General features: G+C 39.0%; 1 protein-coding gene across 7 annotated transcripts in view; it reads left to right on the forward strand.

Moving 5' to 3' along the window:
• Positions 1 to 14,787, forward strand: part of scn8ab (sodium channel, voltage gated, type VIII, alpha subunit b) — a 45,363-nt gene that overhangs the window by 1,768 nt on the left and 28,808 nt on the right. For 4 of the 7 annotated variants that reach the window (XM_017415871.3, XM_017415876.2, XM_017415878.2 and 1 more), the window contains exons 2-6: positions 1,211 to 1,548; positions 10,029 to 10,147; positions 10,605 to 10,694; positions 10,774 to 10,902; positions 12,440 to 12,531. In XM_017415871.3, the coding sequence (XP_017271360.1) occupies positions 1,267 to 1,548; positions 10,029 to 10,147; positions 10,605 to 10,694; positions 10,774 to 10,902; positions 12,440 to 12,531 (712 nt within the window). In that variant the 5' untranslated portion in view covers positions 1,211 to 1,266. Of the gene's footprint in view, positions 1 to 136; positions 357 to 1,210; positions 1,549 to 10,028; positions 10,148 to 10,604; positions 10,695 to 10,773; positions 10,903 to 12,071; positions 12,164 to 12,439; positions 12,532 to 14,787 lie in introns of those variants that run through there. The other 3 variants (XM_017415874.2, XM_017415879.2, XM_017415872.3) reach the window with 2 other exon arrangements.

Consider the following 14,787-nt stretch of genomic DNA (forward strand, 5'->3'; position numbering starts at 1 on the left):
CCCCCACCCACCACCCACCACCCACCCTGTGAGGCGATCACAGGAGTGCGCAGAACTAAATAAGTCACCGAGTCGTTTCCGGGGAGCGCGCGCAGCCGCGGCTCGTTTGGATGCCTTTCCAAGGACGCAGCCGCACTCTCTCTTCACGCGGCTGAACAAGAAAGCTGATCTTTTCCATTTTTGTGACTAGGAGGCTGCCTAACCTACAGAGGCTGTTATATTTCTGCATCAGCCTTTTATTTATTTATTTGTTTTATTCGGGTTTTTTTTTTCCTTTTTGGCCCAGGGTGGAATAATCGTCTGAGACCAGTTTGGAGCTGCGCGCAAGGGATGGGAGGCTCTGTTGGCTAAATGCTGTAAGAGTGATGCGTAAGAGTGTTTCGGATTGAGCAGGGTTTTCTTATAGTTTATATCTGGTGGATGAAGCTGAGCTGAACTTGTAAAAAGCAGGCTGTCACAGTTTAGTGGTGTCCAGCAGAAAAGACTGGGTTTTGCTGCTGTATCGGGATGTATTGTAATGTACTGTGTTTTTACTCAGTCATCACACAGTAAATATAAACAGCATGTTATCATCCTTACACACAAAACATTTGACTACATGTAATTTGTTGACTTAGAAAGAAGCAAGCAGCCTCTTGTGGAAAATGCTAAAGCATCATTTTATGTAACACCAGGAAGGATACTCAAAGGCTGCTCAGATCAAGCTTGGCCATTTTACCTTTTTTCTTTTTTAAGACACCTGGTTGTTGGATTTCTCTCTGCTCTCGAATTTCTTTTTACCTCTTTTTAACCAGCGTTTGGATTCCTAGTCCCATGTAAATCATTGTTTTGGGATGGAGAACTCTATGGAAGTTAAAGTCACATCATGTGCAGCTGAATGAGGTTTCCACAGAAGACTGAGAGAATTTGTAATAAACTGGAATTTAAAGCAGTTTCTTGTTAAATTAACTATTAGAATTTCCCACGTCATATATGCGATAAACCTAACCTATATTCCCACAGTTAATTGCTCAATCACAGTGTTTCTGACTCTGATTTAATTATAAATATGGAATTAAAAAATCTGAAACATTTAAAAGATTTTACACATTTGTTATGCTTTATATTGTCATCCTCCATCTTATCCTCCTATCTGGTTTGTTTTGAGCTGCTGCTGTTGTTGTTGTCCTCTTCCACATCTAATCGCTCTGCATCCCTCTCCTCCTCTCAGAGCTGCATGTCGGGGATGGAAAACAAATAAAAAGGAAATAGCTGCAGGATGAAAACATGGCCGCACCCCTTATTGCACCCCCAGGACCTGACAGCTTCAAGTATTTTACCCCGGAGTCCCTCGCTAACATCGAGAAGCGCATCCAAGATGAGAAGAACAAGAAGCCACCCAAGCCCAGGTCGGACAGCAGCCACCGCGACACGTCTGACGACAATGAGCCGAAGCCCAACAGTGACCTGGAGGCCGGGAAGAGCCTCCCCTTCATCTACGGCGACATTCCTAATGGAATGGTGGCAACGCCGCTGGAGGACTTGGATCCATACTATGTGAACCAGAAAGTGAGTCCTACTATTGCACCATCCAATTTTGCTTTGCTTGAAACACCACCTTAACACCATTTGTTCTTCACAAATAAAACTGTGAGCCTTTTTTTTCTAACAGCTACATCTGATTCTGTTGTTCTGCAGAATCTTTTCACGAGTCTCCTTTTATGTAAAGCTGTCCACTCTGAAACACATTAACAAAATACGGACGGGGTCGTTACATTCGTGTGTCTAACGAGGTTCAGATTTCATATTGTTTCAGTCAAAATGAAGTTTATTCACAGTAGAGGTGGAGGGTTCTGCTAAGAGATGACCTTGAGGTATTTAAAAGCATTTCCTTTGAACGTGGGGCTCATTCTTTGTATTTTGCACACCAAGATGATGCAATATCTGAGTCCCCCCCCCCCAACTACACCTGTATGATGAAAGCACAGCTGGCACAACATGGGTATATTTTGGTGCTTTCTCTGTACCTGCAGGTTTGCTGTCGGATTCACTTCTAGGGCGGCAATTAGTCTTTTTTTTTCAGTTGTGTTGATTCATGTGAGGCAAACGTTGCCTGTTGGAGGGGAGGACGGTGTAGCTTTCGGGCTCATATGCTGACACTTTTTTAAATCACATTTTTTTTTATGTGGCTGTCAACATGAGAGTAGAGAAAACTGATATAAATGCAGCTCTGCATGCGTGCTGCTCTAATTAGGTTTCATTCCTTTCCACGTTTGTTTAAATGCTGCAGCTACAATCTTATTACACATTACAATCTTTTTCTTCCTTTTTAATTTAGTGTTTCACAAAATTTTGACATGTAAAAAGAACAGGTGTCAAGTTTGTATCTGTATGAATTAATTATTAGTCTTATTTATAATCATATTGGGATTTTTACCCCTCTCTCTACAAGTTACCCAGACAAAAATATTTCCACTTTTAAGGACAGCCAGGTTCTGTATTGATGGGATACAGACACAGCTGGTACAAACCTCCCAGCTTCTTTCCAAATTATATATTAATCAGAGACGATGCTGAGCTCTGCAGCAGTGAAAGAGGAAGCAGAAGCAGAAGATGGATGGTGGGACATGCAGGAAGTGGAGGGTGGGGAGAGAGAGAGAGAAAAAGAGCAGAAGAAGCTAAAGTGCCCTTCAGCTGTGTGGAGCAGCCAGTCTCCTGTGTTGTGGCAGTGATAATGTGTAAGAGAATCTGTAGCCTGTAAGATGGTTAGTCAGCAGTACTGACCGTTCGTCTGAGCAGCTCGCCCTCCGTCGTACGGTGGATGCAACCATCACTGGCATGTGCCTTTTTCTGATCGATTGATTTGCAGCCACAGCTCAGCGGTTACCTCTTACATTATCGCTCTATTATCACTGGCAATTTTTCACAAGTGCTTCTTCTATTTATTTTTCTTTTAGTGTTCTTTCTTCGCTTTGCGGTGTTTCCTTTTGGTTCCTTTGTTCCGTCTTCTTCTGCTGTCCTGAGTGTGTTCACAGACCCTTGCACACAGAAAATTTTCAACAACAAAATGATTAAAAAGCAAAACGATATTATTTTATAGTCAGACGAAACATGAAGGATTACGGTGCCGTAAGCAAGAGCAATGAAGTTGATTTTAGCAAAACAAAGAAAAAAAACTATTTAGGTATGAGTTAAAGTCCACATCCTCTTATACATACTGTTTATTTACTATTAATTTAATGTTTGGTTTGTTATTTTTAAAAATTCTATTCTTAAATTCCTATTTTATATTTGGTGTTTATCCTTTTTGCGGCTATTCTTTAATTTTTATCATGCACGCACTCTTTTTACTGTCTGTCTTTAGTCTTTAGGTACTTTATTGTCTGCTGCTGTGACAAGACAGTTTCCCCAGGGCATCAGTACCAAACCTATCAATCTGTCTCTCCTTACTGAAAATAAAACAAAAGTACATTTCTATGGAAAGGCTGTTCCATCTGTGAATTTTAGGATTGTTTACATTAAACATGTCATATGATTAATTAGCTGAAAATAGGAAGAGCACAACAGTTTAACAACTTGTGAAATATACACAAAAATGTGGGCAAATTAACCCAATTAGAGTAAATTTCTTAGAGAGGTTTGCTAAACGTTATAATTAATACTGTATGTTGCCTCGAAAGGCATCAATAAGTCCAATAACTGCTTAAAAATGTTAAAGATTAATAATTTGTACAGCTATTGATTACTTTATCAAATATGTGAAACTTAATAAATTTGATTCTATTTCTGATATTCTACACAGAGGAATGAAGCTTTAATCTACAATATAAGCTGTAGCTTTAATATTTATATTTGAATGGGCCTCTCTTTCACATTTACAGTATGTTGACATATCATTTACCCTGTTTTCTTAATAAAGTCTTTCAGTACGACAATATGATACTCTCATGCATCGTATTTCTGCAAACCTTACATCCGAAAGCCTGTCTTTGAACAGAACTTATCATTTAAAATTGACTTCTACTGCAGGGTTTTTAAAATCTCAGTCAAGTCATATTTGATGCTTAATTTGTCTGTTTTTAATGATATGTTTCCTGATAAAAGTTGCAAAACAAAATACTCTTGTTTCAGAAAGGTACAGGTATAGACTTATTAATTGCTGCTGATGTTTTTGTTTTGTCAGAACTGTGAGCGGATTTTTGCAGCGTTTTACTGCAAAAGCCATCAGAACTCGTGTTTTCCCATTTTAGTTGAAAAATGTAAGAAAAATAAAACATTGTTTACAGCTCTTACCTTTATGTGTTGCAGCTGGGACCGTAATTCATGCCATAATGTAGCTTTACGGGGGAGTTGCTGATCTAATTCTTTTCCTTCTGCTTCATACGTGTCCCTGCATGTGTAACACCCGATCCCACGTCCCTGTGGTCTGCTGAGTCAGGAGTCTCCATCGCTGCTACAATATGACAGGACGGAAACCACATACCGTTTCTTGATCAATTAAATCAATCATTTCCTTAACTGTATTTGACCTTCATCACACCTGAGGGAGTGCTTGCACAGTTAGGGTCCCTCCCCCACCCTGTCTGTCTGTCTGTCTGTCTGTCTGTACCTTCACCTTTCAAGGCTGCCCGTCTCCTCTACTTGACCGACAGTCGCTCATCATCACACTGTATGTCAGTGAGTGATTCAAAGTGTGTGTTTGTCTCTCTATGTGAGTGTGTGTGTGTGTGTGTTGTTGCTGCAGGAAATCTGATCACAGCACTCATGTATAAAAGAGAGGAGGGGGGGTGGCAGTGGCGAGGAAGAGAAATGCAGAGTTGCAGTTCTTGTTTTCCCCTGTAATGAGGAGAGGACTGCCTGGGCTTTTCAAACGTCTGATGTGACGAGACAACGTGCGAGCCGCTGTAGTCAGACAGGAAGAGCGGGGCAGGGTAGATGGAGGGCAGATGAGTGCCCCTGGATGGCGCACACGCTCAGAAATGTGTGTCTGATATATGGAAATACAAAGGGAGTCGGAGTTTTGTCAGCGCAAAAGCTTTCTTTCCCCCTTCACTGGCGTGGTTGTAATCACAGCAGTGTGCAGCAGAGCAGTCATTTCTGTGCAGGTCTGTGTTCAGCAGCAGCTGCTAGAGGGCGCACAAGGTGAGCTCACAGCAGCAGCAGCAGTTTCTGTACACATCATTACATTATGCACCAGCAGCTCTCCCTTCCTGAGTGTGTCTCCGTCCATTACGCTGCTTTTTCCTTTTCCCTTCTGCCGCCTCGTCTCTGGCGTTCTTTCTTTTTTCTTTCTGCCTTCCTTTCCGGGCGTAGTAAATTAGAGCGAGGGCCGGGCTTTAGTGCTCTGTCTGAGTCCTCAGTCTCTGATGACACAGCATCCTTCTGCTCTGAGCTGAGTGAAAAAGGGATGGGGTGGGTCGAGTGTGCTGTCACTGCTATACAGGCTGGCAGAAAGCAGAAACATAGAACAAAGGGGGTGTTTTATTTTTTCTTCTTCTTCTTGTACAGCACATTGGTGACGATGTGGGAGGACTTTAGTTTACTTTGTATTTTCTATGTTGCTTATAAGTTTATTTGTTTGCAGTCTTTCACATCCAGAACTGTTATTTCATGGTGTTGAAAAAACATAGGTGAGGTAATTTAATTATTAGTAATATTAGTAGAAATTACATTAAAGCTCCTGTTCAGATGCAGCAACGTCTGACAGTAAATGTTGACTATATTTTTTACCTCTAACTTGTATATAGATACATTTATTTAGTCAGGGATACAAAACTGTGCTCATTCACTCATCTGCATTTAATGTCAGAAGGTTTTGGAAAAAATATATATATTAAATAATGCTTTGTTTTATTTTATGTACTTACCTTCAGTTGTTAGGGAGCAAACTGTAAAGAGCCACTAATAAATGTATAAAATCAGCTTTTTGACTGTATGCTAAATACTTTTACCGAATGTCTACTAATAAATAACATAATGTTAACTGATGTTATTCACAACTGCAACACGATAATTAATGAAGTGAATTAGGAGTTTGATTTATAGTTTTACCGTAGGTGATGTAGAAGAGTATGGGTCACAGTGTTTACAGTACGCACTGAAAATACAACAGTGTCATTTCAAATGATTTACTCAACATCCCTAATTAATTAATCCCTAAATCTACCCTGATTTAGTCTGTGTGGGGGTTATTAATGACAGTGCACTTAACGTACACATGGTGTTGATAATAAATGGTCTAAAATGTGCAGTTAATGAGGGATGTGTGCCACATTCAGTAAGTTTTTGCTTCTGCCTGGATCTCGCAGGAAGACTTTTTGATAGCGATAGTGGAATGTGTGAATCATGAACAAAACCTTTAACCTGCAGCGATGTTAAATAATGAAAAATAAGCTAAATCATAACTTTAAGGTCTAGTGTGTTTCGTGAACAAATCAGTTTTTTTTTAAAATGTTTGAAGATTACATTTCCGGCAGTCGCTCTTCCTTTTAGCATGTCTAATGCAGGTTCAGCCTGCAGTCAGTTTTATAACAGATTAGTTTTCCTTTTCCATGATTTCCTCCCTGTTATCCCCTTGCTCGGATCTCACTAATAGCTCTTTTTCTCTCTCCTCACCACCTCCCTTCTCTCAGTTTCTCTGCTGCATCCTTCCCCCTCCTCCTCCTCCTCCTCCTCCTCCTCCTCTTCCCTATAGCCACCCATCTATCTCAGGTTTGGCTTTCTCTTCTCTGCAGCTCTTTGGCTTTCTGTCCCGCATCACTCCCCCAGCATCTTCTTATCTCTTTCTTGTTTTGGCTTGTTTTTGCTGCTGTCCCACTCACATGCAGGCCCCCTCTGTGCGTCCATGTTTCGCTGTTTCTCCTCCTCACCAAACGCACAGAAACAAGCACACATCACTGCCCCTGCAGCAGATTTTTACATGTGCTCTAAATCCAGATCTGCAGAGTCGTGTGTTCATCTGTGTGTGTGTGTGTGTGTGTGTGTGTGTGTGTGGGGGGGGGGGGGGGGGGGGGGGGGGGTGTATAAATATAAATTTAGCTGCAGAATTATTCAGGTAAATTGTAAATGTTAAAAAAGCTCTCTTGTTTTGAATTCACACTTTGTTACAAGCAGGGTTTTCATTCAAATTGAGCCTACAGATTAAAATGAATGACTGATGGCATTGCAGATTTTAAATCATCAAGGATGTATTAATGTGATGATGTGAGGAGTTTACTGGATATATGGACTTGCTACTTAAAAGTTAATCCAATCTGTGCCTGTTGTTGCTTTTTCCTCTCATGATATTTGACTCTTTTATGACTCATAATTCCAGTTTGTAACTGACTAATACAGAATACTACATTTCTTGTCATTTAGTCTCATAAATTAAATGCATGTTAATGAATTGTCATAAAGTTTGGCTGAAGTCTTACGGCTAAAATCTTTTGTTATTGATACAGAAATAGTTTGGCATCTTTTGTCTTGTGTGTTTAGTCCCATCCTTTTTTTTTTTGACAAGTAAAGTCGATAAGAGTCAAATAATCTTTATATTATTTCACAGATTTGAGAACAACCAAGGTTTGACTTCTATGTATTTAGATTAGGATTGAAATGATCACAATGAAGGTTTCATTGAGAAATATTAGTCATTCACTATTTAAAAGGTTCAGTGAGTCTTTGATTATTGATTGATGTAGAAATGTTCAATTAGGGAAATGCCACGTTTGTGCCAGCAGCACATTTTGGTGATTCTCAGTCAACACAGTTTATTGAACAGAAGTCTCTTTTTATTTGAATTCAGTTTTGAAAAAAAGATTTTACTATGTGCTGCAAACGATGGCCTGCGTTAAAACTCAGAAACATCATAATTGTATCTTTTTTTCCTCATCCATGACTGAAGTATAAAACATCGTTCGACACATGCTGGAGACATGCAGGGGCACAACCGGAGGGGGTCGGGGGGAGCAATAACCCCACCACCCCTGTCAGACACACACACACAATAAATTAGCTGGTGCCCTTGGCCAGATAGTCTTATATGCATAATGTGTTTGTTAGCAAAATATCTCTTGAACATCTGGATGGATTTTAAAGAAACTCTTAGACATTAACCGTCTCAGCAGCTTTCGGAGTCAACCCACAGCTGACTGACTTAAGTGAACACAAAAATGGGTATAACTTAGCCAGTTTTACAGATAATGAGCTAAAATTGGGTGTGGTAGTAGCTGAGAGTCATCCTCAACACATACCACGAGCACTGATAGCTTACGTAAGATTTCTGTTTTGCACGCAAGGCAGCGGGGGATATACTTTATTTTAAGGATTGCTAGTTTTCTGTTCAGTGAGCCGAGTAGTGTCTGTGTTGTTCTTAGATAGTAATGTCAACTGTAAAGTAAAAATAATCAACTAAAAACAAAAACAAACTGAAACATATTAGGCTTACATCAGAATTTGGTTCCATAACTCTTTGTATATGACAACAGGATAATAAAACTCTTGAAATCCTGTCATGGCTTTTGGTTTTGGATTGACACCACAAGATTAACAGTGGCCCCCATTTGACCATCCCTTTGAGAACTTTCTGGAGGTGCCCGTAGGCACATGTAAAGGGCTAAAGAAGTTCATTACAATCTCTTCTTCCATCCCCATCAGGTATCGACTAGCTCAGCAAAACACTTACCTTGACCTCCGAGAGACTTTCACTCTTCGGACATGTAGCTCTCCTGTGTTCCTGTTTATACTGTGCTCACTGAGTAGACGAGTCCTAAGATACAGAGATAACTTTTAGTCTTTTCCCAACTTTTGTTTTCAACTTTAGTTTAACTGAAGGGCACTTTGGGTTGCTTCTCCTCTAGGGTTTCCAGGATTTTAGGGTTTGTGATGCTGACCACTGTGTCCTGTGTGTATTTACTCTGTTCTGGTCTCATATCCATACAAATAATAAATTTATCTGCTGTGAGAGCATTCTCTCTAACAGCAAGGTTTATTTATGAGTGTCACTATAGGTTAATAATAACAAAATGTAAACTGTACAAATGCTTTTATAGTCCATTCAAACAGCTCAAACAACTGTTTATTACGTGAATCTGCATGCAGATTTCCATCAAAATACAGCTTACATTTACATTATAGAGTCGTTAGATTTTGGTGTAACTATTGTTTTATGCTTTGGTGAAACCTAAAATATGATTTGGTTTCTGTGAATGGTGGCAGCTGACATTGTGAGTTGTGTTCAGATTGGTTAGGAATCTGAACACATCCAGACCTTAATGATAGATTCTTATCCAAACCACACATTCATAAAATGTCAGCAAAGCAACCCTGAACTGCGACTCCTGCGAGCCTGTAATCGCTCGTCATGCACCTGCACATCCACATGTCACACATGGGTGCACAGAAACAAACAAACAGAGCTGCCTCAACATCCCCCCGCCCCCCTCCTCACCAGTGCCCAGCCCCACTTGGCCCAGTGCTGTTTATGGGCAGGGAGTGGTTGTTGAGAGCCTGGAGTCAGCAGATCTGCCCTGATCGATGACAGCATTCGCTGTTCCTTTCCAGTAAGAGCTTTAAACCTGCGACGAGGCGAGTCATTTGGCCACAAAGAAGCGAGAGCTTCTCATACCTGCGTGTCTGCTGCCACTCAGGAAGCTCACAGTTTGTTTGTTTTTAAAAAAGCCAGCCAGGACAGGGGTGTATAGATGTTCATTAGGGCAGTGACGTCAGCGGAGGAAAACAAGGCTATGCGCTCTTGCTGCCTCTGATTATGTGTCGTGCCGTTCTTGTACAGTTATGATGGTAGAAGCTGACTAATTGTTTAGTGAATCTTTTACAAATAATAGTGCCAAAAAAAGGGGGCACTCTTCTCAAACTGCCCTTTCCACATGGATTTTAGTATCTGTAAGGCAAAATGATGCAATAATGTCCCATGACTCAGAGGTGAGCAGCTTCTTTGGCTCCTCCTTCTTTAAAATAAGACAATACAATAATTTTTCAAATATGAACCTTAGAGATTACTCTTCAATTTGTCTGATTGTCTTAACATCTCCTTTTCTCTCTTCTCTCCACAGACTTTTATAGTCCTAAACAAGGGGAAAACAATCTTCCGCTTCAGTGCCACGCCCTCCTTGTACATCATAAGCCCTTTTAATCTATTTAGGCGGATAGCTATAAAGATTTTGATACATTCATATCCTTTCAAGTTATTCATTTTCTGCAATTTACACTGAATAAAAAGGAATGCAGAGGGAAACGTTTTACAAGAGACATGAAACTCGCAGTACATTTCAGGGAGCAAAAGAATAAAAAGGAGGAACATAGTGATAATTAAGAATTATTTTGATTTTCTTCAGCTTTTAGTGTGTAATTAATTAACAGTTATTCAAGAAACAAGTCAGAACAAGCTTAGCATGTATTAATTATTATGTTATATTGTTAACTAGCAAATGATTCCTCCGTTCTTATTTTTAAGTGTGACAGGTGTGTATTAACTTGTTTTCTGCTTGTAGATTATTAGTAAACGAATCTCTGAGTCCTGGCATGCTCTTCAAGTGTTCATTAGATTTAAACTACAGTTGAAGTTTATGGTGTATGTCTGGGGTGTCGTGGGTCACGTTGTTCAAACATCCCTTAACTTCTGTTCCCACGTTATTCAGCATGATCATCATGTGCACCATTTTGACCAACTGTATATTCATGACATTCAGCGACCCACCAGACTGGTCCAAACAAGTAGAGTAAGTTTACTCCTCAGCAGTCATGTCTTCATTTGGTTTCTGTTCTTTGTCTTTACTCTCTGCTTCTTTTCTTTTAAAGGTATACCTTCACGGGTATCTATACATTTGAGTCCCTCACAAAAATTGTTGCCCGAGGTTTTGCTATCGATAACTTCACCTTTCTCAGAGACCCGTGGAACTGGCTGGACTTCATGGTCATTTCAATGGCGTAAGTACTTCAATATGTTATTATTCTGCAAGGACTTAGCAACCGCCTCATCTACATAAAGTGACTCTGGTTAAATGCAAAAGACAAAAGAAAGCACCACGGATAAAAATAATAAATTATTGGTTGTATCTGCAGAAATATTAAAGCAGTTCAGTGCAGCATTTATGATACACCTCAAGCAGCAGTTCCATCAAAAATGTTTGAGTCTGCAAATACCTGCTAGTTTAAACTTTACAGATGAGTAACAATTACATTCATAATAGCTCCGTTCTGACATCCTGCTGTGTTCTGACTCAGCTTAATAGTTTTTAATCCAAATTATTTGATTAGTGTATTGTAAATGACCAGTGTGTAATTTGAAATGTCCATTTTTGTTTTTATGTCCAAGTCACTGAAATGACTTTTGTTGTGAACTTGTGCTTTTTTTAATAAGTTTAGCTGAACTGAAATTACTTGAATTACTGATAAGAACTGCACTTTTACATTTATGACAAGTTAAAGTGGTTTAGAGATAAGGTGTCTATATATTAGTGATAAATATTCAAAATGTTTGGTATATTTATCATTAAATAAAGGCATCATACCACCTTTTCATCAGAACTTTGATTTAGTTTTAAACTTTGAACAATAAAGTTATTTCAGAATTTGGTTATTTTACATAAAAAAGAGAAAAGAGTTTTTTAAGGATACACTGGGAGACTTTAGAAATAAACTGAAGCAATGGTCTACTGACCATTTAAATGAATAAAAAATAAAGTTTAATTTCAGTAGTTAATGCTTTACTCCACATGCAAAAAAAGTGGTACATAAATGAACTTCAGTTGGAATAGCTTTGGCTCTTAACAATTACAACATTTTTAAAATACTTATATTTACGTTTATTTCAGTGGCAAATGTTTCTTACAGTCAGACACACATGGCACTTGTCCATCTCTTACCGGCAGTAAACACAAGCTCTGATATTAGAGTTTGTTGAAACTATTTTAAAAAGTTTTAATACTTTGCTTGTCTGAAAATGTCAAATTTCTGGGACTTTTACCAAAGCAAATGAGCTCCAGAGCCTTTAATTCACATCGTTCAGTGTTGATTAAGATATGATGTAATCAACTTCTGTCTTCCTCCTGTGGTGAGGGCGACCCCTGAGTGACTGTATCTGATCCACCTTGCAGGTATATAACAGAGTTTGTAAACCTAGGCAATGTGTCAGCTCTGCGTACGTTCAGGGTTCTGAGGGCTTTGAAAACTATTTCAGTTATCCCAGGTAAGACAGGTGTTTGTGCTGCCGTGAGGGGGCGATCCAAAGGGGGGGTTGATGTTAGCTGTGGTTGTGTTTCAGTCCCTCTCCTCTTCCTCCTTCGTCCTCCTCCTCACCGGCCGGACAGGTGCTGTCTCTCTCTCTCCCACGGTGGTGTCCCCTCCTGGTCTTCGATGGTAGTGCTGGTGTTGTGCTGTTGCGCAGACATGCGTGCGTGTGTTGTTACTGTGTGTGTTGTGTATCATGGGGTTTTGTTCTGTGTGTCATCCTACCTTGTTACAGATATATAACAGAGTTTGTGGACCTTGGGAATGTCTCGGCGCTGAGAACGTTCAGGGTTCTCCGAGCTTTGAAAACTATTTCTGTCATTCCAGGTGAGACTCCCATTTAAACACTAAGGCTGAGCTCAAAATGAACTACTAGCTGGTTTTATTTTATTTGTTTGTTTGTTTTGTTTTTTACTTTAATTTCTGCCATTTTCTTTGGAGGTAGTATTTTTTCCCCTTAAACTTATTTTGTTTTATTTTTGTTTTAGTGTAATAAAAAAGGTACAAACACATTTTGATAGGCTTAGCAGTCTGCTGGCAGCATTATGAGTTCACATGAATGTTAAATATAGTAGCTGCTATCTGTAAATATTCATTTCTCTCTGAAGTAGAAGTTAATGTGCAGGATGTTGTGATAACTTAATGAAAATAATGCTTTGATATTTCCAAGAAGCTGATTTTTTGGATGTCAATGGGTTTTAAAATCAGAGCATAATGTGCATAATCTACATCTTTGCACATCTGGTGTATGCATGTACTTTAGTCCAAATTCCAGTGGCTTTGCCTTTTTTTGAGTTAACTTTTATTAGACTGCCAAGCCTAATCTGACAATACATTTATGCTGCATGAAGCTTTGAGAGATGCTGTCCAAGTATGGCTTCAGGAAGCTAGTATTTCATTTTTTCTTTTTCTTTATTTTCAGTTATTATATATAGGTTGTATTAATTGATTGTCCCTCCTGGGACTGATGGATTAACAAAATAATAAATTAATGTAGCGCCTCAAAAGAAAAATGGAGGCAATAAACCTCACTGTGTAAACTCCATAATGATATCAGATATTTATATTCCCGCCGCATCACAGAGGCAAATGGCATTTGTTTAAATTTTATTTCACTACATGTCAACAACTCCAGACACATAATAATAATCAGGATCTTCACGGTTAGAAGGAGACAAAGTCCAACACAAAACATAGACGAAGCCCTGATGTCCTCTTCCTCAAGTCAGCCTGAGATTAAAACAAAGATGTTGAGAAGATTCAAAAACAACCTGCGAGAGAACTTTATCAAGTTCTCTGAGGTGCTTGCAGGAGTTTGATGGCCAAACACATTTAAACATGTTTTACTGAGAAACACACAACATAACACAATGACTGCTCACCTGATGTTGCTGATGTTGTACCATTCTATGTGTGTTTTCACTGCACAGTTTTCTCACACAGACAGTATCTACCCTGCCTTTGAGCAAGATGTCAAATATTAATATTAAACTGAGCAAAAATAATCATCATTACGACATGTGTAGTTAAACAAGCCACAAAATGTCAATTAGAAGAACCTGAAACTGACATTTACTGGCTGGTTTTCTTTTTCTTTTTTGTTTTATTTGGTTACTTACATTCTTTCTTTTAAGTTTCACTTTGTTTTGCACACTTTTCGCTCATTTAGAACTATTTAGTTAGGTTTAAGATTTAGAATTAGCAGATTAGGGTCAGGAAACAGGTATGTTGCTTTTCAACACTAATGACAATATGAGTGGACGGTGACACCTAGCTCAACCTCCCACTAGAACAGGAAACTAAAAGAATATGCCCTCACAACAGTTTTAAAATGCTATGACAAGAACAAAATTACCTTAACTAATTGTTAAACTGTGATCCAAGTTGCTTTGTTTCACCACATACACACAGCTTTATGTGTTTAATTTATAATACACACCCACAACACCCCTAACACAGCTAGAAGTATAAGAACAGGGACAGAGAAGCGCTTGGGCTTGGATTTTTTTTAGTGAATTCAAGCATTGTCATCATCACATTTTACACAGGTGATGCTGATTCAGCCGTTTCTTTCAGCCTTGGCGTTTAAATGATCTGCATGGCACCTCTCATGGACCCCAAACTCCACCCCTTCAGGCCCCAAATCCTCCTTGCACGTTGTCTTTTCTCTTCTTGATTTCGTGCACTGTTTGCTTTTTGTGGTGCTGCTCTGTTTGGATGATTTATCGAATCCAATTATTATCTGAAGTTACTCTGGGATGTTTCCATGAAAAATGTTCCCTCTCCAGATTGATCCCAACTTCAGCTGAAGAGGCGACTGCTGGGCCTCATAGGGAAAAAAGACTTTTTATTTTTTATATTTCTTTACTCACATGATTATAGTTTATGTTAAATAATATTATTAATAAAAAAAACATTGAAATGTGTTTTTTTTCCCCCTGATGGAAACATCCCATATAGCTTCAGTATTTGTAATGATGTTTTTTTTTTAAATACTGAACTTAATATCTGTGGCTCACTTTAAATGAACCATCAACAACTTTAACTTCAAAACCATCAATACTATAGATATTCTATAAAATC

The sequence above is a fragment of the Kryptolebias marmoratus genome, linkage group LG4 (assembly GCF_001649575.2).
Source record: "Kryptolebias marmoratus isolate JLee-2015 linkage group LG4, ASM164957v2, whole genome shotgun sequence".
In the NCBI taxonomy this organism is placed as follows: domain Eukaryota; kingdom Metazoa; phylum Chordata; class Actinopteri; order Cyprinodontiformes; family Rivulidae; genus Kryptolebias; species Kryptolebias marmoratus.